Below are 24,473 nucleotides of genomic sequence, written 5' to 3' on the forward strand. Positions count from 1 at the left end.
ATTTAGGTTACATTTATTTGCGGGGTAAATGCAAAAGTCTATCAATTCAGATGTGTCAGTGTAAAAGGTGAACTAGTAGTTTGCATTTTTTACATTCTTCTACATTTGGAAGAAGAATATTTCTCATATTCATTTGGAATAAATAACAGTGTAAAACTACACCCAATTTTTATAACGGCCATTTGCGCCACTTTGATTACCTCATACCCCAATAACCAGTAACACTAAGACATCGTCTTCTTCTAGGTCTAACAAACTTACACTAATTAGTTGAAGTTAGAAGTACATGAAAGAACTATAAATCCAAATCTAGTAAACTTACATAGATCAACCAAAAACAAACACCATTGGAATAAAAGCTATATATGAATCAAAGGAACAACAACTTTTATTGAGATTTGGTTGAATAAAACATCTAGATCTAAAAAATACAAGAGATAATAAAAACACCACAATAGAAAACATCACAAATCTATACTAGTGGCAAACGTGTAGATCGGTATGTTGGAATAGTAAAGATACCTTGTTCGTCGTGAGATAGATACCACAAGATGCCTTGATCAATGGACCTTCCTCTATTATAGGAAGAATGCATTCGGATTTGGCAAAGGAGAAGAGATGGTGAGAGAGAGAGAGAGAGTGTGTGTGTGTGGAAAGAGAGAAGAAGAAAGGGTTAGATGGCATTTTGTAACCACGATGAAAAAAAAAACTAATTGGCGAAGAAGCGGGAGCAGTTCTTTAGTGGACGTGAATAAGTGGAAAAAGACGTTATTACTTTTCACTTCTACATTGATGGAGAGTTCGACCCACTTTTACATCGATTTTTTTTTATAAGAAAATTACATCAATTTTTGATGTAAAAGTATATATAAATGGTGATTTACATTGATAATGGGTCTTAGTTTATATCCCATCCAGACAAAAGTGGACCACAATGTAAAATTACATCAAACCGGATTTTACACCACTTCCAAACATAGCCTTATGGTCAATGCTCAACAGCTGAGACAAGCAATTCCACAAGTTTAATCCAATGGATGTGAACTTTCTAAACTAATATAAGTCTCATAGGTATCCAATTTAAGGGATAATTCATAGAAATACACCAATCAAAATATGGAATAATAATGAGCTAATTCTATTGATACACAAATCTTAGTATACATCAATCTTATCGGAGCTAAGAACATACATTACCTAAGAGGAATGACCTATAACTCAGTAACTTAGCATTTTGGGTTGTAAGTGATGTTCATCTTTTGTGTGTAAGTGTTATGCACGCAAATCTGTAGCCCAAGGTTTTGAATCAAAAACCTTTTGCATTCAAACTCACTCTCCCTTAAAACTCGCAACAAGTGTTAAAAACCAAACAAGACTTATTGCTTCACTTTTCCTCCTAGATCAATAGAGTATTGTTGTGATTTTTTTTTCTTGGTACCAAAGTATTGTTGTGAATTGAGGGAGCAATTTTTATCACAAAAAAAAAACCGATATATATCAGTAATCATATTAGTAATTAATCCGTAGCCTGTGTTTTGGTTGTGGTGCAAACTCATTTACACTAAATTTGCACTGATGCAAAATTATGGCAATGCAAATTATTTGGGTACAAGTTTTGACTTATTTTTGTTTCAAATTTTACTTTATTTTGTTCGGTTGTAAAATAAAACCCTAAAATCCAAAACAAAATTAAACCAAAACAGAGATTGGTGTAATATGAAAGTTTAGGGGTAAGGGACCCTGTCGTAATATGAAAGTCATGGGGACGAGAGTTCGAATGGGCTCCCGACAGAGTGCGCCCCACACGCATACGCACTGACGCACATCCCCCGTGCACGGGGGGCTGCCGTAATTGTCACTGCCCAAAGTACAGGTAGTAATCTGTAATTTTTACTCTCTTTCGTTGAGCTCGTTGGGCTTGTGAAGCCCCAAACGAATTAACCCTCGTGCTCCCTGCCGTTTTCCCTGCTTTTCCTTTTTCTGTTCTTCTTCCTCCCTTCATCCTCCTCTCTTCTACCTTGCTGTCACTCAGCCATTGTCAAAGCCAGGAGACAGGAGAGGAGCGATGGCCAAAGACGAAGAGGAATTCAGAGGAGGGGTGGAAGAACGATCGATCAACGAGGAATCATCCTCCTCTATGGATCATCACCAAAACCCTAACCACCATTTTAACAACTCTAACCCTAACCCTATGCAGTCATGGTGGGAAGCCATCTCCAAAGCCCGATCACGCATTCACGTCCTTTCCTCAGTCCTCCCTTCATTCCCTTCCCTCTCTTCCCTCGCTGATTCCGACCGCCCCGCTCGCTCCCTCCTCGAGTCCCCCGACGCCTACCTCGCCCTTTCTTCCTCCCTCTCTGACCCTCTCTCCGGCTCCGGCGACGATCCGCTCTGCCAATGGCTCTACGAAACTTTCCAATCCTCTGACCCTGATCTCCGTCTGGTCGTCTTCTCCTTCGTACCCCTTCTCTCTGGTCTTTATCTCTCTCGCGTCGTCTCCTCCTCCCCGCCCGAGAGCCCCACAACCCCTTCTCTCGCCGGATTCGAAGCCGTTCTCCTTTCACTTTACGCCTCCGAGACTAAGGCCCGCGCCGGGAAACCTATCTTGATTTCAATTCCCGATCTGTCGCAACCATCTCTGTACCATGCCCCTCGTAATAAGCCGTCTCCTGGTGCCGCTGCTACCACCAGTCAATCGCAGCCACCCGTCGGGGTTCTGTGTCCCCCACTCGAGCCTCAAGTTGCCGTGAAGTCGACTAAACGGGCTTACATTGTTGCTGTCGCGCTTGATTGCTATTATAGGCAAATCTCCCAGATGCCGAACTGGTCCAAGCTTGACTTCTGTCAATTCGTCGCTGCTTGGGCGGGGCAGAATTGTCCTTGCAAGAGTGAATTTGACGATGACGGAGATGCCAATGGTGCGACGGGTGAAAACTTTTCAGAGCTCAGGGTTTATGAAGATGAGGATGATGGGATTCAGGCTGCTGAGGAAGGGATAAGCAGATTGAAGGTTGCAGAAGATTATAATGAAAATGGTGTTTGTTCAAGAGGTTCAAGAATTCCACTCCCTTGGGAGCTGTTGCAGCCGGTGTTGAGAATTCTTGGGCATTGCCTCTTGGCGCCTCTGAATTCACAGGATGTTAGGGATGCAGCCTCGGTTGCAGTGAGGTGTTTATATGCTAGGTCTTCGCATGATCTTGTTCCACAGGCAATTTTAGCAACAAGGAGTTTGATCCAGCTCGACAAGAGAGCACGCCTTGCGGCAAAGACAGCGGCTGCTGCCAGTGCAGCTTCAAATGCTAATACACCCAGCAAAACGAAGAAACCAGAGGTCTTTCTTGTATCAAAATGATTGGCTGAGTGGAATTTCCTCGGATGTTGTGTATTCAGTCGGCAACTCCTCAGAAACATTGAGATGATTGTTAGGAAGTACAAAGCATGTAAGATTCCTTTCTCTAATGAATTTGTTTGTACTTTTATTTTTTCTTATTTAGGATGGGATCTTATGTTGTGTATAATTTAATATTGTGTATTTTATGTTTTTGTGGCCCGTAGTGGTAGATTTCTTTAGGCATTTGTTGCTTTCTTGTAAGAGTGAGTATGTTTGAGGCTTTGAGCATGTTGTTTGCAATCGAGAAGGCTCTATTTCTTCCATTCTATTTCATTGTCTTTACATCGAAATTGAAATATGATAAATTCATGATCAATTCTTTTTGCTTGCTCATATGGTGTGGGTTTCTCTATTTTTGTATATCTGACGTTTTTGTTTGGCTTTAAATTGATTGGTAAGTACTTTACTATGTTTATGGTCTCTGTTATAGTCAGTTTTATATCTTCAAAAAGTATTGAAAATTGTTGATAGCTAGTACTGAGAATATAACATATCCTTCATCTTTTTGTTCCTTGTATCATTGTATTTTTATGAATTATGATTCCCTGTGTTAGGCCATTGACTACAGTGGGCTTGGACTTTGTTGATCCTCTTGAAGGTTTAAAGGATTTTACCTTGTGACCTTGTGTTTATTTTTCCCTTTTTGTGCAATCCTTTTGACACCAATTTTAGGAGTTAGGGGTCAATTGAAAGGACAATGAAAGAGGGAGGTCGAGCTGTATGGAGGAATTATAAGATCCTTTTCGAATGAATGATTTTTAGCAACTTTTATCAGTTTATGATCTTTTTAAATGGGTGGGGTGTTTTATGCTACCAAATGGACTTTGGAAACACATTAACAAGATCAAGAAGGTTAGATTGTTAGCTTTCAAGTTAACCCTCATTCCAACAAGTTCCAAGTTTCATTGACTTCACAACAAGGCTTTACTACTCATGAAAGAATAAGTAACGGTTGGGATGCTAGTGTATCTCAGCAGGCTATGTTGAATTCTCCTTGAAACTTGAAAGGCTATCAATGGGATTCTTTCCTACTTCCTAAGTCTTACCAGGTAAACGTGTGTACTGGAGATAGGTTTTGTTTGGGGAAGACACTTGGTAACTCCACCTTGAAAGACCTTTACCCTTCCTTGTACTCCCTTTCCATGTTTAAAAAATGAACCCGTTCAGAGGTTTTCTTCCCTCTCCCACTCATCAAGTATAGGCTGGAATTTGGGTTTTAGAAGAAACTTGAGAGATCATGAGCTTGACCAGGTTTCTTTGTTGTTAAAAACTCTTGAGCTTGTTCTTTTGGACCCTTCTAAACTAAACAATCGTGTTTGGACTTCCCATGCCTAGGGCCTTTTCTCTTATGCTTCATTTTTCTCTTCTTTGTGCTCTGTCCCTTCCTCTCTGTCTGTCTATTGCAGTAAATTTTGGTCCAAGCCCATCCCTGATCCCTCCCAAGGTGGGTGTGCTTTGTTGGGAATCCTTTCATGGAAAAGTAAACACTTTGGATAACTTGCAAAAAGGAGACTGACACTTGGTGTTTCTCCAAATTGGTGTATCCTTTGCAAAGCTAGCAGGGAGACTAGGAGAGTTGTTACCACCTACTGACATGTTGCCATTTTGTTCTAGCCCTTTGGGACAAGATTTTTAGTCTATTTGTATGTAGATTGGTAGTTTATTTGACCCTACAACTTTCAGTTGGCATAAGAGAAGAGGTAAAATCTTGTGGAGGTGTGTTTAGAGCTGCTTTGGTTTGGGCAGTTCGAGAGAAGAGAAATGCTAAAATTTTTAATGACAAGGACATGGATGTTGCTGCTATTTGGGAGTGCATGGTCAGTAGGGGGCAATACATTGGGCTAAAGCTTTGGATTTATTCTCACACATCACTTTTGATGACATACAGAGGAATTGGGAATTGGTAGCTAAAAGCTCTCTCCTGTGAAGGAAATGCCTAGTGTAGTTTGGGCCGTCTGGAATTGGGGGGGGGGCGTCTTTAGGAACATGGAATGCCATATTCTTGCCTTATTCTTTGTTCCTATTGAAGCGGGGAATTCTGCAAATGTGAAATTCCAAGCCTTACTATAGGGAGTGCAGATTCCTAGAGAGCTGAACTATGAGAGATTTCTAGATGAAGGTGATTAGAAAGTGTTAATTGGGTGGCTGAAGGATCTAGAGATAGTAACTTGGTCTTATGGGAAACAATGATTTAAAAGGCGAGCCTCCAAGAACCCCCTATTTGCTAATGCTGTTCATTCATTCATCCTAATTAAATATCTTTGTAAAAGGCAATCAAAATTTTAAAATAATTTTGTTTGTGTGTAGGGATTAATAATTTAAGGCCCTAACATGGACTTTTTAGGGATTGCCTTAAGGGGGCTTGGTACAAAGGCACCTCATAGAATCAGGAATGCAAAATGTTCTACATCACATTAACTATTTGAGTATATTTTACGTGGTATGCTTATTTATTTTTAGTTTGGATAATAGGTTTTCTAAAAACATTTATTTTAAAATTTAACTTTATATTTTTAATTAGTATTATGTTTAATATTTTTTAATTCTTTTGCATTTTTTGATTTTGTTTTTTGCACCTTGCTTCAAAAAGGTGTGCACCTTGCTTCAAAAAGGTGTGCACCTTGCCTTGCACCTTGGACGCAAAATGCCCCTTACTCTTTTTTAGTGCCTTGCAGTTTTAAAACACTGATAGGGAAGCTATGGGAAGATTTAAATGGTTGATTGCAAACATAACAGTAACAATTTAATGGGAAAAGATGTTGGCTAATGGGATGGCATACTTTTTAGCTAACAAGGGGTGTTTAAGGATCATTTATTTTGGGTCCAATTGTAATTTTGTTTTTGTTTTGAGGCTGCCTCTTGTGCCTTTGTTTGGGAAGCCGCTATTGTCTATCTCTTTCTTTCGATCTTTAATAAAATTTTCTATTATTCATTAAAAAAGGCTTTGCTACTCCATTGAATAATAAAGTTTGGGGACCATTAGATTTCCGCTTAGATGACAAACATGTTATGCACTTGTAGAAGAAGAAAAGAGAGCAAAATGACATAGGAACAACACATATGCTTCTCTAGGAATTAGTAGCTGGATGAACTTTTAGGAATCAATACCTAATAGCCTCTTGAAGGAATTAAAGCCATTGAAAAGAGCCACTATTAAAGAGGGTAAGTTGGAATGTTAGAGGGTTAGGGAGGGCAAGGAAAAGAGCCACTATTAAAGAGTTGCTAGGAAAGGAGAAGCCAAATATTGTTTTAATTCAAGAATCTAAAGTGATGGAATTTGATAAAAAAATGGGCTAGGAGTTTTTGGAAAGCTAGTTGGAGTTGGGGTGTGCATCCTTGGGGCTTTGGGTGGTATTGTGACAATGTGGAACAATGAGGTTGTAGTTGGAATGGAGGGACTGGTGAGAAAATTTTGTCTTTGTTGAGTTTAAACAAATTTTAGATGGATTTTAGTGGGGGTTGTCAAATGGTTATGGGCCTAATGAATATAGTGTGAGGAAAAAAGTTTTGAGAAGAACTGGAAGACATTAGGGGATTGTGGGATGGGCCATGGTGTATAGGAGGGGATTTTAATGTGATAAGATTCTTGGAAGAAACTAACGATCCGAGAAGTTGAATAAACTTGAGTATGAGGATATTTAATCAAGTCATTGATGCTTTTACAGGCCAACTCAAATTGCTCCAAAGTAGATAGATTTTTATTCATTGTTATTGGGAGGATCATCAGAGGGGTCTAATCTCTAAAGCCTTGCCAAGAGTGACCTCGGATCATTGGTCAATTTCTATTTCTGAGGAAAGTTGGGTGATAAAGGTCCAACTCCATTTAGATTTGAGAATATGTGGTTATGTGCTAATGGATTTAAAGAAAGAGTTAAAGGTTGGTGGGAGGAGAGCAATCTGGTAGCAAAATGAGAAGGAATTAGGTTTGATTGGAAGTTAAAAGAGCTTAAAGACAAGATCAAGGAATGGAATTTACAACAGTTTGGAAGGATTGAGGATCAAAAACAAACTCTGATTACTAAAATTGAGGAGCTGGATGGAAAGGAAGTATCTAGTACTTTGGAAGAGAGTGTTAAGAATGAAAGGTGGTCCTTGAGGAAGGTGCTGGAGGATCATTTAATGAAAGAAGAAATAAGTTGGAGGCAGAAATCTAGGAGCAAGTGGATCAAGGAAGGGCATAGGAACACAATTATTTTCACACATTGGCAAATGGAGGAGAAAGAAAAATTTCACCTCAAAGTTTGAGGTGGATGGAGTTAGTGTTTGCCCTTAGAGGGAGATTGCTCAAGCTTGTGGGGATCATTTCAAATCAATCTTTAGGAAGCCCCCAAGTGATCAAATTTGGATTGATGGATTGGAGTGGCCTAAGCTTTCTAAGGAGTCCCAAAGATGGTTGGAAAGAAGGTTTGGTAGTGGAGAGATAATGGATGCAATCTTGTGATTCTTGTCTATGGAGCACCCGACCTTGATGGTTTTATTATGACATTCTACCAAGATTGTTTGGAGATATTAAAAGGTGACATGTGAAGGTATTTGAGGAATTTTTGAAAGGTGTGTGATTAATTTGGGTTTGAACTCAATTTTGTTGCTTTGATCCCTAAGAAAGATGACGCTTTGTATTCAAAAGATTTCATACCAATCAATTTGGTTAATAGCCTTTATAAAATAATTGCTAAGGTACTTTCTTGAAGAATTAGGGCTGTTGTCCCATCCATAATTTTACATTGTCAAGGGACTTTTGTTAAGGATATGCAAATAATTGATCAGATTCTAATTGCGAATGAAAGTTTGGAAGATATGAAGAGAAATGGGAAGAAAGGGTTTGGATTCGACCAAGGTTCAAAGTATCGACACGTATCGGCTGATATGTATCGTTTTGGGACCCCTCTGATACGCCCCTATAGTGGGTGTATCAGGGGTCTGACCGGTTCAGGGGGTGGAGTCCTAAACCAGCCCTCCTGAACCGGTTTTAGAAAAAATAAAAAAAGTAAAAAAACAGTATCGATTTACCCAATACGCCCCTATCGGTGTATCGAGCGTATTGATATTTTGAATCTTGGATTTGACAATAGATGGTGCAGATGGATTTTAGGATGTATTAAGACATTCCATTATTGAATTGTGGCCAATGGGACAATGGAGATCATTTCCCAACCTTAAGAGACCCACTTTCTACCTTTCTCTTTACATTAATTGCTGATGCTTTTGGGAGACTCATTGAAAGGGAGGATTCTAGAAGTCTAATAAGGTTACTCACCTATAGTATGCTGATGGTACTATTCTATTTTGTGAAAGAGGTGAGATTAGCCAACTGAGGAACCTATGTATGATGGTGCAAATTTTCAAAAGAATGTCCAATTTGAAAATCAATATGGATCAGTGATTTAAAAGGCGCATAGGTGAGGCACATTTTAGGGTAGGCGCCTCGCCTAGGTCCTAGGTGCAACACTTTCAAAAGGTGGATGCTTGCTCCTTAGCTAGGCGTGTGCCTTTTGAAAATTTTATGCTTAACCCCCTATTTGCTAATGTTCATTCATTCATCTTAATAAAAGTTCTTCTTGAAAGGTAATTAAAATTATAAAATCATTATTTTTGTGTGAAAATTAAGAATTTAAGACCCTAAGATGGACTTTTTTGGGCTTTCCTTGAGGGGCGTGACACAAATGCAGCTCGTAGAATCAGGAATGTAATATGTTTTACATCACATTAGCTACTTGAAGTAATGCAATTGAGGAAAAAAGAGATTGTGGGTTTTACATGCTTGAAAATGTTTTATATGTTTGATTTTATTTTTAAATTTTCATTTGAATACACTTTACATGTTATGTTTATGTATTTTAATTTTAGATAATAGTTTTTTGAAAACATTAATTTAAAATTTAAGTTTATATTTTTTATTAATATTATGTTTATTTTTTTGCATTTTTTTGATTTTTTAGCATTTTTTGTTTTTTTGTGCCTTGCTTCAAAAAGGCGTGTGCCTTGCCTTGCACCTTGCGCCTTGGGTGCAAATTGGCCCTTGTGCCTTTTTTGTGCCTTGCACTTTTAAAACATTGATATGGATAAGAGTTGCTTGGTGGGGGTGAATTTGGAGGAAAGGGAAATCATTGAAAGTGTAGGTATTTTGGGTTGTTTTGTGTCCCAATGGCCTTTGACTCATTTGGGTTCCCCTTTAGGGGATAATCCAAGAAGGAGCAGTTTTTGGGACGGTTCACGGAGTATTTGAAGTTGATGGGGGATTTCTTGTGGGAGCCAGGGGACGAGAAGAAAGATCATAGGGTAAGCTGGGAGGTGGTGGTGAGTAGAAGCAATAAACACGAAGGATTAGGCCTTGGGAGTATCCAAGAGAGGAACATGACTTTGTTGGGAAAATGGTCATGGCGATTACCATTGGAAAGAGATAAGTTGTGGGTAAAGGTGGTATCCATGAGCTTGCGGCAGATGGTTGGGACTCTAGAACTTTGGATAGGGCTACAAGAGCTTTTCCTTGGAAATCCATTTGTGATATTCTACCCCTTTTTATCACTTGTCAGGTATGGTTCTGATTTTGGGAATTTTGTCAAATTCTGGGATCATGGTTGCGTAGGCAACCTTCCACTAAAGACACAATTCCCCTCTTTTTATGCCTTGTCTATTTGTAGGGAGGAACCTATCTCTTGCTTCTTGGATCTATCTAGTGCAACTGCTGAGCATAATTGGGATTTGGGTCTTAGAAGAGGGCTTCATGATCATGAAGTGAATAGTGTCATAAATCTGTTACAAAGCTTGGAAGGGGTATGTTTAGATGTGGGTAAAAGGGATGGGAGAATTTGGACCCATCACCATCCGATTCTTTCACCTGTAGGTCCTTTTCCTCATCCCTTATCCGATCAAGTGAAAATGAGGGGCCTTCCTTTCCCTTTAAGGAGATTTGGAGTTCACCTATCCCTCCTAGGGTGGGTGGGTGGTTTGTGCTGGGAAATCTATCTGGAAAGAATTAATGCTTGTGAGCTACTACAAAGAAAAAGGCCTAATTGGTGCACTCTCTACAAAGTTAATGGTGAGAATTGCTATCACTTCTCCCACTCTTATTCTTCTTCAATTTGAGAATGTTTTTTTTCTTTGTCTGGGTGTAGGTGGAACTCTCCACCTAATGTACGAAGCTTGTGCATTCCTATTTTCGTTAATTGGCCAAAGAAGATGGGAGGATTGCTTTGGAGGTGCACAAGTGTCACGGGGGCAATCGTTGGGGCCCCGTGCGGCACTCGAAATGGGCGAGTAAGCCTACGAAACAAAGCAAACACACACAAAAGGCAACAAGATGGCACACGAATTAGCAAAAGGCTGTTTGTATTGCATTAATCAGTGGTAAGCACAAGCACACAGTACAGTGTCGAGGGGATCTCGTGCTTAACCTTTACACGCTTATGAGCTCACTTGACTACCTACCTCCCCTCAAAGAGTACGTTAAGCTTTTGGGGGAGTGACAATAAGAAACATCAAAAAGGTGAAAAAGCATACTACAGTATTACAATAATGCCATTGGCAATCTCCCATACAAAAGTACAAGCATAGCCCACCCATGACACACACTTGGACGCTGGAGTGGCGGCTGTAGGCACGGTGGTTGGCGCTGCGAAGAGAACACTTGTTACAGTCTCCCCCACTCAATTCAGTCTTCGTCCTCGAAGACTAGCTTCTGCTTGAGGCTTGAACTTGTTGTTGGTGAAGGAAGGTTCTTCGATTGCTCCACGAACCGGGTTTCTTCCAAGGCCCAGATAGTTGGTTGGGTAGATTGCTAGTGGATGTTCTTGATGGTGGGAAAACCTATGGCTTGTCCCTAAGTTAAGTCCCAGCTTGGCTGCTTCAAGGTAGGATTTTGACTTGTTCCTGATGGGGGTAGGAAAGTTGGTGGCCAAGGATGGGTCAAAATGGTATTTTGGATTGTTAGTGTGTTGGTTCCCATTGATTTTTCCCCAAGAGTGACTCACAAGGCTACTACGTGATTCAGTCTGAGGGATGGTACGAAAGTGGTCCCTAGGCGGCTTGGGTGGCACTCACTTTCCCCTGTGGTTGTGGTAGCAGGTGGGGGCGAACTTGGACACGGCCTTGGGTCTTCTGCTTTGCTTGACGGTTGTCGACACGCACGAACTCTGTTGTTGGAGAGGTGTAGACGGCTGGATGACCTGCTGCTGTTGTAGTTGTTGGCTTGAGGGGCGGCTTCTTCCGCCAGCGGAGTGGGGAACTTCTCTGCTTCCTTCATGTTGGCGTTGAACAAGGCTTCTTCGTGAAAAAGTTGTAGTGTAGAAACTTGCTTCCCATGAACCTTAGTAGAAGTCGTAACTGGTACCATGCAAGGGGAGCGCTCGTCCAAGATGCACAGAGAGTTGATGTGAGGCAGGAGTGCTACTTCTGCTTGTCTCATGAAGTCCATTCCCAAGACAACTTGGAAGTCATCCAGGGGTACCACTGAAAGATTAATCTTGCTTGTCCACGGCCCAACTTGGAGGTCAACCCCACGAGCCATGCCTTCAATCGCCTTTGCCCCGGAGTTCACGGCCTTGATCCACCCTGTCTCTTTCACAGTGTTCAGATTGAGTCGCTTGGCCTCGGCAACTGAAATGAAGTTGTGGGAGGCCCCTGTATCAACAAGGGCTTGAGTCAGCTTCCCACCGAGGAGGATGTCTACATACTTCAGCCCCCTTTGGGCTTTCTTTGGCCTTCCATGATTGGCCTCTTTCTTCACCATGGCGTTGAAGAGTTGAAAGGCGCCCACTCTAGGTGCCTGCACAGACTTTTCCTCATCACTTTGCTCGTCATCACTGAGCTTGGCGACAAGGGCATTGATCTTCTTCTTGGTTGGGCAGTTGCGAACCAAGTGATTTCCCCCACAAAGGAAGCAAGAAATTGGGGACCCAGCGGTTCTGGGCTTGTAATGGTGCTGAGGGCCTTGCTCTCCTTGTGGCTTCTTCCCATAGTCTTGTCTTGCTGGCTTGTTGAAGCTGGAGTTGTCGTACGGAGGGCGTGAGGGACTTGCTCCCCCACTCAAATTAGGGGAACGCGGGCTTTCTGGCTTAGGGGCTTCTTCATCTGACAAGCTGGTCTCATTGAGTTGCTCCGCCACTGCCATTGCCGTGGTGAGGTCCTGTACGTTGCGGCGTTGGAGTTCTAGTTCGGCCCATGGCTTCAGTTCGTCCATGAAGTTGAACAGTAGATCCTTGTCGGACATGTCCATGATCTCCAAGGTAAGGGTTGAAAACTCTTTAACATAATCGTGGAGTGAGTCCTCATGCTTGAGTGCTTTCAACTTCTTCCGCGCCAGGTACTCCACGTTCTCTGGGTAGAATTGCCGCTTTAGTTCTCGCTTGAAATCAGCCCATGTCTCGATGGTGCCTGTACCCCGTTCATTGTCTTGGCATCGCCTGTGCCACCATAGCATAGCAATGTCAGTCAAATACATAATCACTGTACGAATTTGCGCTAGGTCATCATCAATGCCAACGGCATGGAAATATTGTTCCATTTGCCACAAGAAGTTGTCAAGTTCTCTAGCATCTCGGGAGTCGGCATAAGGTGTGGGCTCCCGAATCTTCACACGAGCAAGGGCCAGTGTTGTGGAGGGGCTTGGAGTTCTGGCCACTAATCTCTTGAGGAGCGTCATGTCTCCTCTTAGATCATCCAATTGAGTCTGGAGGTCGAAGGGAGAGGCCATGGCTACTTTCATGGCCACCCATTCAGCTCTCATCTCATCCACCTGGTCTTGGGTGTCGGATCGAGATGAGCTCCCTTCTTGTCGGGATTTTGTTCCAAGGACTTCCTTGAGGGTTCTATTCAGGATGTCTTGGACCTCGTTCATAATGCCATTTAAACGGGCTTCTAGCTCCACCATGGAGCTCTTAATTGTTTCCACATTCAAGTGGATTTCTTCTACTCGGTCACGCATCTCCCCAACAGTCACTTCACAGCGAAGGATGCGTGTGTCGAAGGCAGCAAGCGTGTCAACTCACTTGTCAGGCTTGCTTGTCTTGGATGTGCGACCCCTTGGGTCCTTCTCTGCAGTGGCTTCATCGCCTAGAGATTCATCAGTCTCCCTCGCATGGGCAAGGCCATGCCTAATCTCGTCGGTGAGTTCCTTGTTGTGCTTCATTGCGTCACCACTAGTGTTGCTATGCAAGGGTCACGAGCGTTGAGGAGCAACCTGCTTTGATACCAACTGTCACGGGGGTAATCGTTGGGGCCCCGTGCAGCACTCGAAATGGGCTAGTAAGCCTACGAAACAAAGCAAACACACACAAAAGGCAACAAGATGGCACACGAATTAGCAAAAGGCTGTTTGTATTGCATTAATCAGTGGTAAGCACAAGCACATAGTACAGTGTCGAGGGGATCTCGTGCTTAACCTTTACACGCTTATGAGCTCACTCGACTACCTACCTCCCCTCAAAGAGTACGTTAAGCTTTTGGGGGAATGACAATAAGAAACATCAAAAAGGTGAAAAAGCATACTATAGTATTACAATAATGCCATTGGCAATCCCCCATACAAAAGTACGAGCATAGCCCACCCATGACACACACTTGGACGCTGGAGTGGCGGCTGTAGGCACGGTGGTTGGCGCTGCGAAGAGAACACTTGTTACACAAGGGCAGCAGTGTGTTGGATGATTTGGGAAGAAAGGAGTCTACGAATATTTCTTGGTAAAGAACAAAGCAAAGCTGTTACTGAAGCTATTTTCATCAAGGTGATCCACTGGGTGGAATTGTTGGAGCTATTCAAGGATGTTTCTGGGGTTGAGATGCTGAGAAACTGGAGAGAGATTGTTAGTTCTCCTCTCCCCTTTAGGGTGGTAGTTAGACTACATGGTCCCCACCCCCTAGTCAAGTTCAACTTTGATGGTAGTAGTAAATTTCATCTGGGCCTGTCTGGCATTGGAGGAGTGTTCGGAATGTGGAGGGAATTGTCATTGCATTCTTCTCGGGTCCAATAGGAGTTGGGGACTCTATAAGGGCTGAAATTATGGCAGTTATGGAAGGGATTTAAAAGGCAAAGGAACTGAACACTAGGAAGCTGTTAATTGAAGGTGATTCAAAGCTTGTAATCAGCTGGCTCCAAAAAGAAGAGGAGGCTGGATGGTGGTGCCATATTTGTGAGAAGAGGAAAGCCATGAATCTGTTACAAGGGATAGACATGACTTGGGCCATTTGATAACGGCTGAAGTGGCTGAACTGGATGGCTTATTGCTTCATCTTTTAGTGCATAAGCTATTAAGGAGGTTATTGGCTGAAACTGATTACTGATGTTGGATTGTTATCATAATACTTCAAATATTTTTTTTATTCACTGAAAGACAAAACAGTAAGTAAATCATTCAGCCACTTCAACTGTGACCAAAAAGCTCCTTAGAATATCACCTATATTTAGTTATTTACTTGGCACAAACATCATGCTGATGGATATCCATCACATATGCTAAAAGAATGTCATACCTTGTAGATATTTTCATAAATTCAAAATTACCCTGTCATTGCAATTTTAGATTTTCTCAAGAGTGAAATGCCATTATCTTTCCTTCGTCCAGAAATATTCAATATTGAGGACACTATTTGGAAAAATCTATAAAGTCCATAAAAAGAATGGGCTGGAGATTGTTTTTACTAAAGAAGGCCAATTTAGAGCTAGAGTTGGTTGGAGATTGATTTCTACAAAGAAAATGCCATTTTCTGTGAAGAGAAAAACGGTCTTTATGATTTTGGTCTTATTTTTGTTCGAAGAGAGATAATAATTGGATATTTGGGTCCTAGCCTAAACCCAGGTGCATCCCCTTTCAAAAAGCACGTCCCTAGTGCATCAGCCCAGGTGCACATCTTTTTTAAAATATGTTCTTTTATTATTTATTTTTATATTCTTATGTGTTTTGCACCTTTGTAATGGTTTATCAACTTACTAAATGACCTTTTGTTGTTGTTTGCTTGCTAATAATGGTCTATAACTTTTAAATAAACAACAACGACCTTTCAAATGCTTGAAGCCTTAATTCTTGAAAATAGGATCTAAATACCAGAATTTCTTAAGAAGCAACAATAGTACAAGTAATATTTGATCCCTAATCCTAAAATAGAATGAACTGCAACTAAAATTGGAAATCCAACCTTTTTAATATATTATGGATTTATGGGCAAAAAATTTAGGTCAGGGGCACTACGCCAAACAGTTGTATGGACCTGTTTGGGCTTGCCTCAAGGGCCTTTATGTAGTCACAGGGCTGATCTTCTTGATTAGGAACGCAAGGTGTTTAACATCATGCCTGCCACTTGAAGTGATTAAACTAGGACATAAATTAACAGGTTGGAACTTTCAGATGCTTGAATTGTCGAGTGCTTGAAGCACTTTGGTACAATCAACATATATTTACTTTTATTCCACATTTTCACTCTGAATATGATTTATATGTTATGCTTATGTATTTTAATTTGAGTGAATGGCTTTTGTAAAACTGTAATTTCTTTTTCAAAATTTTGTGCCTTGCTTTGAAATGAGGGTGCCTTACTGCCTTGCTTTGTGCCTTGTGCTTCAGGTGCTAGGAGGGCCTTGCACTTTTAAAACAGAGTAAACTGATGAGATAGAAAACAAAGCCATGAGAAAATACTGCAAGCAACCAGTGGTATCCGCTATTTTGGCCACTGATATTGAAAACTACTTTTTGGTTTCAGGTCTGAGATTGTGAAAGTAAGGATGAAAGAAAACTAATTGAAATGGGTTTATAGAGTTACTGAAGCTGGACTTGAGGGAATTTTGGGAATATGGTTGGCAATAAAGAAGTGATTAGGATTTTGTTTGACTGCTTATGGTTGCTGGACTTAAGTTCTAGTGGCAGACATTTTTATTGAACTCTAAAATCTGAAAAAAACATTAAGAAATCAGTTCTGTTGCAGATCAAAAAAAAAAAAAGGAAACATTAAGAAAACATAAGCCTGACGAGGGATAACCTTTATTGGAGTCAACACTAGCAGGTTCTTTCGGCATAATGCCTAAAAAGTTCAGGCATCGGCACCCCAATTGTTAGAATCACTCTAATAGTAAGTAGTAGAAACAATACCTGTTTGGTTTGGAATAGAAATTCCCTGGAATCAGAATCAGAATCACCTATTTTCAATGCCTGTTTGGTTTAAATGGGAATTGGAGTTAGATTCCAATCGTTGTTGTTTGGTAATTCTGGAGCTAGAATCGGAATCAATCAAAAATTCAGTTTTGTATTAGTTTATTAATATTGGTTTATCATTTTATTATTATGTTATTATTAATTAATTGTTTATATATTATTATTTTATTTTCATTTAACAATTAAAAGTCATGGAAGGTCTAAATAAAATGGTAGACAAGGCTGTGGAGAAGGAGCTGTTGGAGGCTTTTGAAGTGAAGCTGAATGGGACTGCTATTCCTATCCTGCAATATGCAGATGATACCCTCTTTTTCTGCAAGGCATCAAAGGATCAAGTCCTTCTGAAACATCTCCTCTTCTGGTTCGAGATTGTATCAGACCTAAAGGTGAACCTAGCTAAAAGTGAAATGATAGTTGTAGGTTGAGGTCTCTTACATTCAGAGTCTGGCATCTCCTCTTCTGGTTCGAGATTGTATCAGGCCTAAAGGTGAACCTAGCTAAAAGTGAAATGATAGTTGTAGGTTGAGGTCTCTTACATTCAGAGTCTGGCAGTTCTGTTGGGCTGCAAAGTTGGTCTTCTACCAATCTACCTTCTAACTATTTGGGGTTGCCACTTGGCACAAAATGCACTTTTAAAGCCATCTGGAAGCCAATCTTAGAAAGGATGGATAAAAAATTGACCACTTGGAAAGCAAGGTATCTCTCCAAAGGTGGGAAGGTAACTGTTATCAAGTGTTTTAGCAAGTCTGCCAACTTATTTTTTATGGCTCTCTTTCTAATCCCCTCTGAGGTGGTGGAGGTTTTAATAGAAAAAAGATAAGAGATTTTCTTTGAGTGGGCTGGAAAGACTCACAAGTACCATCTTGTGAACTGGGTTTAGAATTGCAAACTCCTATCACAAGGGGGCCTTGGGATAAGGAGTATATAAAGTCTTTTAACCTAGCCTTATTAGGAAGTTGGTTTTGGAGGCTTGCTGCTGAGCCAGACAACCTATGGAGGAAGGTAATAGCTGAGAAATATGGACTAGGTGATAGTGGTTGGGGAAGTGGTTTACCCCGCCGACATATGGGTGCAGTTTGTGGGAAGGAATCTGCAGAGATTCCAACATTTTCAGAAGTGGTCTTAGATTCCAAGTTGGTGACGGAAGAAGGATCAGGTTCTGGCTGGATCCCTGGACTGGGGAAAATTCTCTTAAAGGAGCTGTTTCCCACCTTGTTCAATTTGGTGGATGATAAAGAGGCGTTGGTAGTTGACTCTTTTGTGCTGAGGGATAATAGGATCTGCTGGACTCCATCCTTTAGAAGGGACTTTAATGATTGGGAGATTCAACAGGTAGGAAAAATTTCCTAGCTCTGCTTCAATATCAGGACTCAGGTTTTAAATTTACAATCTCAGGATATAAAAGTGTGGAAATGGAACAAATCTGGAGAGTTCTCAGTAAAATCTTTTTACAGTTCTATAGTGGGAGGAAATGAAGTCCCTTTTCCTAGCTGGGCCATCTGGGGGACAGTGGCACCCTCCAAAGTCAGTTTTTTGTATGGGTGGCAGCTTTAGAGAAGTGCATTTCCAAAGAGATGCTGGTGAGGAGAGGCTTTAACTGCAGTGACCTACAGTGTAGCTTTTGTGGTGTGGAAACAGAATGAGTCAATCATCTGTTTTTACATTGCAAATTTGTCTCAGAGGTTTGGAACTATTTTATAAAAATTCTGAAGTTTAATTGGTGTATGCCTGCCTCAGTTAAAGCTTGTTTGGAGGCTTGGCATATACAAGGGATGACAAAGAAAGGAAAGGTTTGCCGGTCCTCCATTCCTTTGTCAATTCTCTGGGCTGTATGTTTTGAAAGGAATAGCAGTGTTCTTGATCACAAGGCCTCCTCTGAAGCTGAGGTCATCTATGGATAGGTTTTGCTAGAACTTGGTTGTCTATACATACTGATTTTAAAGATGATGCATCTGGTTGTACTTTTTTGAGGATGGCCTGTTTTTGAGGTCCTTCTGGTTTGTTTTTGTACAGCTTCTCATTGCACGAAGGACCTGTTGATTAATATAATTATACTTTACCTTTGCTAAAAAAAACCCTTTGTATTTTGTTATTAATTTATTAATATTTTTATTATAATACTATTATTTTATTACTATTTTACTAGTATGTTAATAATAGTTTATTACTATCTCTTTATTACATTAATACTTTTTTAATAATAGGGTTTGGGGGGTTTGTCAGGAGTTCTTTACTTTTTGAGAAAGATGGGAATGAAATCCCATTGTTTAAAAAACCAGACCGGACCATTGGTTGGACCTATGGTATGGCTGATACCCTAGCAAAAACCTGGGGTGTGTAAATAAACAATGTGGGGTTGGGTATAAACTACCAGCCCATACCAGCTCAATAATAGGGAAGGCTTAGACATCTAGATACCATTCTTTTATCATTATTAATAAAATGACACAGTTACCACTTATTGAGTTAAAAAAATATATATAAACCCTACTTCCTGTTTTATTCGTATTTGCCTTTTCACTTTGCTGTAAATTTCTTTCTTCTGCCTTACAATTTACTATCCTGCTTGTACATCTTTATTACATACTGAAGGGGGAATATACTAGTTCATCCTGGCTTTTTCCTGCTTGAATGTTCACAATCAGTTATGAACCTAGCTTGGCTAAGCCAAATTGTTTTCCCTCATCCAGTAATGACTTTCTGATCCACTTAGAGTCAAATCTGAGCATTCACTTTAACTCAACATTGATGATTATATTCCTTACTGCCTGATATCACTAATTTTCTGAGCTCCAAGTATAACCAGTTTCTGTGTTCTGTAAGTTAGGTTCTAATGGTAACAAGAGATTAAAAGGAAATGGATCTGTGTGCATAGAATTAGAGCAGGGTGGGCAAAATGGAATGGTGCATCCAGTCTTGTGCGACAGGCAAATACCTCTATTAGATTAATGGGAAAATTCTATAAAAGGTTTTGGGAGGAGAGAAACTCACGGATCTTTTCAGAAAAGGAGAGAAGCTTGGAAGTAATATTGGAGGTCATCCATATTAGGGTGATACATTGGTTGAAAACTTTGGCATTGTTTGTAGATTTCTCAGTCAATGAGATGCTAAGAAACTGGAAGGAGATTGCAGAATTAGCTTCAGCTAAGAAGGTATCAAACTCTCGTTGGATCCCTCTTCATGGCTTCACTAAACTGAATTTTGATGGCAGCAGTATGGGTAATCCAGGCCCATCCAGAATAGGGGGAGCAATAAGAGATACCTGGAGGGCTGAGATACTTGCAGCAGCTCTTGAAGGGGTACAGAGTCAAGGATATGCATTTTAATAAAGGAGACTCTGAAGTTGTGGACTGGTTAAAAGAGATTAACTCTAGGATATGGAATTACCGCAATGAAAAGAGAAAATATAAGTGGCTGACTAAGGATATTGAAATTCAGTACAAATGGGTAAAGAGAAGTGCAAACTCACTGGCAGATGGTCTAACTACGCAAGGGGTGAACACAAACTCTATATTTTGGGCTGTGTATTGTTATTGTATTTTGGTGTTCAATGGTTGTACTCAGGAGCTAAGATTGTTTAGCCCCCTTTGTAATTTTTCATAATTACAAAGAGTGGCTCCAAGAGTGGCAGATATTGATTAAAAGAAAATGATTGTAGCAGAGATGCATATTTTTTTTTTTCCAGAAATGCATATTCTGAGAAAGATAAATGGAACCAAGAGTGGCTCCAATTGGGTGATAAAATGAGTAGACTAAGATGGTTTGATCACATGCCTGAAATACCACCTACAACATGTGTAAGCTAAGCAATCTCTTACAAGTGAATTGGCTAGAAGGGATAGGGGCAGATAAAAAAGGACATGGGTTGAAGTGATAAGAAATGATTTAAACCAATGTTTTCGAACCGTTGTTGACCTGGATGGTCGGACTGGAAACCGTTCAGGCGATCGGTTCTGTTTTACCTCAAACTCGGCATATGGTAAAAACCGTTGAATTAGTCAAGGAACCATTGACCCGGACGGTTTGATAGGTGAACCGTTTGACCCGGAGAACAATTTGCTGCTCAGATATCAGATCTGAGAAATATTTGAGATTGAGAAATTTCAGATCTGAGACTGAGAAATCTCAGATCTGTCTTTCTCATGCGAGAAGGTGAGAGAGAGGGAGTGAGATCTGAGACTTAGAATGCCGCCGCTGTAGTTCGCCTTTCCCATCGCCATCGCCATTGCCATTGCTGTCACTGTTGTCGTTGCTGCTGCAAGCCTGCAAGTCCTCTTCTTCTCCTTCTAAACTCTCAGTTCAGCCAACAGTTTTCTTTCAAGTTTTAACCCTTATTTTCTCTATATAGTATGCATCTTACCAAGATGCTCAAACCGTTTGAACCGTTTGATCCGGATGATTGAACTGCTGACCCGGAAACCGGTGGCCAGAACGATTCCGTTTCCGGTTCAGTTCTTAAAACCTTGATTTAAACATAACAATGGGTTTGACTGTATACAAAGTGTGGAATGGCGAAACCGGATTCATGTAGCCAGATCAAATATGGTAGGGATAGGGAAAGCTAAGATGATGGTGATGAGATTTAATGGTAAGAAAATGGTGGTACAAGCTTTTGATACTCGTGTTCCAAGTTACTGTAATGTGCCATCAACTTTAACTAATACGTCGTCATAGTTTGAGTTTTCCATCAAAATGATCGAGCTTTCAGATGGGAATTATTGTCCATGATGCATGTTTTTTGACCTCTCGTGCACTTCAATCTCTTCATCATTATTGTCCAAGAAATTATTGTCCATGATGCATGTTTTTTGACCTCCTATTTGATAGTTTAGCTTTCATGAAACAAAATTTGGTTAGTATAAACATATAAAATATTGGGTTAAGGTTTGGAAAAAAGTTTTGATAGATTGGATGTAGGGTTTTTTCCAATCTGCACTGTCATTTTTATCCATGGACATTCAATGAAATGGGCCATTGTGAACATCTGACACATTAAGATAGGTTTGAAATGTAAAGATATTACAAATGTGTATAAAAGCTGCATATTTAGATAGTTTCTACATGCTGTCCCAGTTTGCTAACCAAAGTTAAACCAGACGTTCATATAATCTAATAAAAATGTGTATAGGTATAATTTCTTCTGCATCATGAGTTGTGTTTGTCATTACCCACCAAGTCAGCACAGTTGGGGATAATTTCTTACCACTGCAGCACAGCACCAGACTATTTCAATTAAAAAGGTGTGCTATTTGCTACTGACTGCAGAAGTATAGCATTTGATTCTTGTTGAACAGAACGTGGGAAATGTCCTAAAATCGCTGTACTAGGCAAAGAAGTCTTCAATAATGTAAAATTCTTTCGGTATAAGATCCAAATGGGCTACTCTGATGGTTAACCGACGGATAATGAATCAACCCTATATCCTACCATTGGTATATTATATTCAAAGCACACAGATGTTTACATCAAGGTTTTAAATTTCGCAATACGTGTCGACCTGATACATGTCATTTCAGAAGAGTTTCAGAACATGAATAATTAGATTGTTTCGTATTTTTTTCGTTAGGATCTGTATTAGCCTTGTACCGATTGATACAACTTGAAATGGGCCGATACGTATTATGTATAATTTTTTTCTCCTTTTAAAATTTAATTTATCTCCTCTCATTAATATCAATTTTAATTAAGTCTTAAAGTTTGAGATGTCACTAAAATGCTAATATTATTTAATTAAATGCTCATTTGAGTTACCTTTAATTGCCACATTTAATATGTTATTAAATGTTATTTAAGCAAATAACTTAGAAGGTAACAAGTTTTGAACCCAATTTATTTGTTTACAATAATAATTAATTAACCATTATGCCAACCTTAATTACTTATTAAAATAACATGTTTTTTTATAGTTAAAGTAATCTTTATTGCCTTGGTGGATGTTTCAACAAATGCTAAAATTTGATTATTAATATTTATATAATAATAAGATGAATATAAATTATATTAACTTATTAAAATTAAGGTATATTAATTTGTATACATAATAAATATTATTTAAATCTATATATAATAAATATTAACTAGTAAATGATTTAAAAAAATATTACCTAATAAATATAAATATACATGCACATACATTTTAGTAATATTATTTTTCAACGGTTACTAATTATATACAATACTTTATATAAATCATTAAAAAATGGTTCTTATGTTTAAATAAATTAGTTATAATTACATAAAATTCATTTTTATTATTCATATTTTTTAAGGATTTTTTTTTTTTGGATTTTCTAGTGTATCCATGCATATCTTGATTTTTTGTTTGTATCTATGCGCTTCTAAAGCGTAACTTGATGTTTCTTAAAATTACTTTTTTGATGCACCTTGTGTTTTTGATACTTTGAACCTTGGTTTACATACCATGCATCCAAAGCATTCCACGATATCCATTGGATCCATGCATTCAAAGCAAATTGCAATATATACTTCAAAATTGCCTTGAGATTAGGGGTGCAAGTTAGGCACGCCGGGGGGGGGGGGGGGGGCGCTGGGTTCAAAATTATTAGCAATTAATAGTAAACTATTATGAACAATAATTATGAAAATTCTACTACTTTTGAGAAGTACTATTTAGCTTAAAAAATTATAGAATTAACACTTCTATAATTTATGAAAGTTGTATAATTTTTGAGAATGACTAAATTTCTATAAATTCTGGTAGTTCTTGGTAATTTTATATAATATTCTAGAATTTCTGATACTTTTCTATAATTTTTGTTAATAATAATTACTATGAAATTTCAATAATATTTTTCATTAATTTTCAACTAACACCAATTTACTATGAATTTTGAATAATAATTTTTAGGAATTTTCAACTAATAACGTTCAACAATAATATTCATTTTTCAAATAACTACAAATTTTCAATGATTTTCAAAAATTTTGAACTAACAACAATCATCAATTTAAATGAAGAACCTAAGCTATACATAATGAAGATCCAACCCATATCTAGTCCAAATGAGCTTTCTTTTCTCGATTTACAACTATGGTGTTCACTTGAAAGAGCAAACACACAACAATTGTAATGGATGAAAAATAGCAAGTGGAATTACCTAGAATGTGGTCCCAAAAAGCAATTCAGATCTCCTACTGACAAGAATTCTTCCCACTTGACACTACAGTTGTACATTGGGAACATTTCTCCATGAATGGTAACATGCAAATAGGGGAGATGTTCTCAATGTTCAGATGCAGTGAGGCATGGGTAGGTGTGAGTAGGGTTCTTAGGAGTAGGAGATCTAATTTGGGTGGTGAAACCACCTATAAACAAAGAATTGACATTCCATCTATCCAAAAAAGCAGTGTAATCACCCAAAAACAAAGGGACATTAAATTGGCTTACTTGGGAAAATCGGCTGAGAGTGATTCTTTAGCTTTAAGTGGTAAAAAAAAAAGTGGATGGAAATGGGGCTTATTTTAGATTCCATTCAAAAGAACGATTGGGCAAAATGATTCTAGAAGAAATACAAATTCTACCTGAGATAAACCGGGTAGATTTGAGATCCAAACACCTACATTGGAGAAGCTTGGGAAATAGTACTGTAGTATTGGGATTGAATGAGTTCATCCAAATGGGTATTTTAGTAAATTGTTCCACTAGCTTATTCATACTTTTAATAGTAGTATAACATAGATGTTTCCAATTACTTTACATTTTTTTTATATTTTTATGTGTATAAAATAAATTCTTATTTGTCACAACTGTTTTGTTTAATATGATGAATATACAACATTAGCGATGTGCCCAGATATTTTTTTTTATAAAATTTGTAAATCCTTTCACTTTTTTTTTGTATTTTTATCTTTTTAATATTTAATATTTTTATATTACATATGATGAACTATTGACTTGTTGCCAAATAGGAAAATTTGGCAAC

General features: G+C 39.0%; 1 protein-coding gene across 2 annotated transcripts; it reads left to right on the plus strand.

The window, feature by feature from the left end:
• The first annotated feature begins 1,900 nt into the window (after positions 1-1,900).
• Positions 1,901-21,946, plus strand: LOC104606039 (hyccin). Of its 2 annotated transcripts, none has more exons than XM_088898387.1 (2): positions 1,901-3,440; positions 21,659-21,946. In XM_088898387.1, exon 1 carries the CDS (start codon positions 2,066-2,068, stop codon positions 3,350-3,352), a length of 1,287 nt encoding a protein of 428 aa, XP_088754513.1. In that variant the 5' UTR covers positions 1,901-2,065; the 3' UTR covers positions 3,353-3,440; positions 21,659-21,946. The 2 variants fall into 2 exon arrangements, with proteins under 2 accessions (XP_088754513.1, XP_010269366.2); XM_010271064.3 differs by lacking the exon at positions 21,659-21,946 and adding an exon at positions 15,946-16,291.
• Positions 21,947-24,473: the final 2,527 nt, after the last annotated feature.

Source organism: Nelumbo nucifera, chromosome 2, assembly GCF_055504915.1.
Source record: "Nelumbo nucifera cultivar China Antique chromosome 2, China Antique-T2T, whole genome shotgun sequence".
In the NCBI taxonomy this organism is placed as follows: Eukaryota; Viridiplantae; Streptophyta; class Magnoliopsida; order Proteales; family Nelumbonaceae; genus Nelumbo; species Nelumbo nucifera.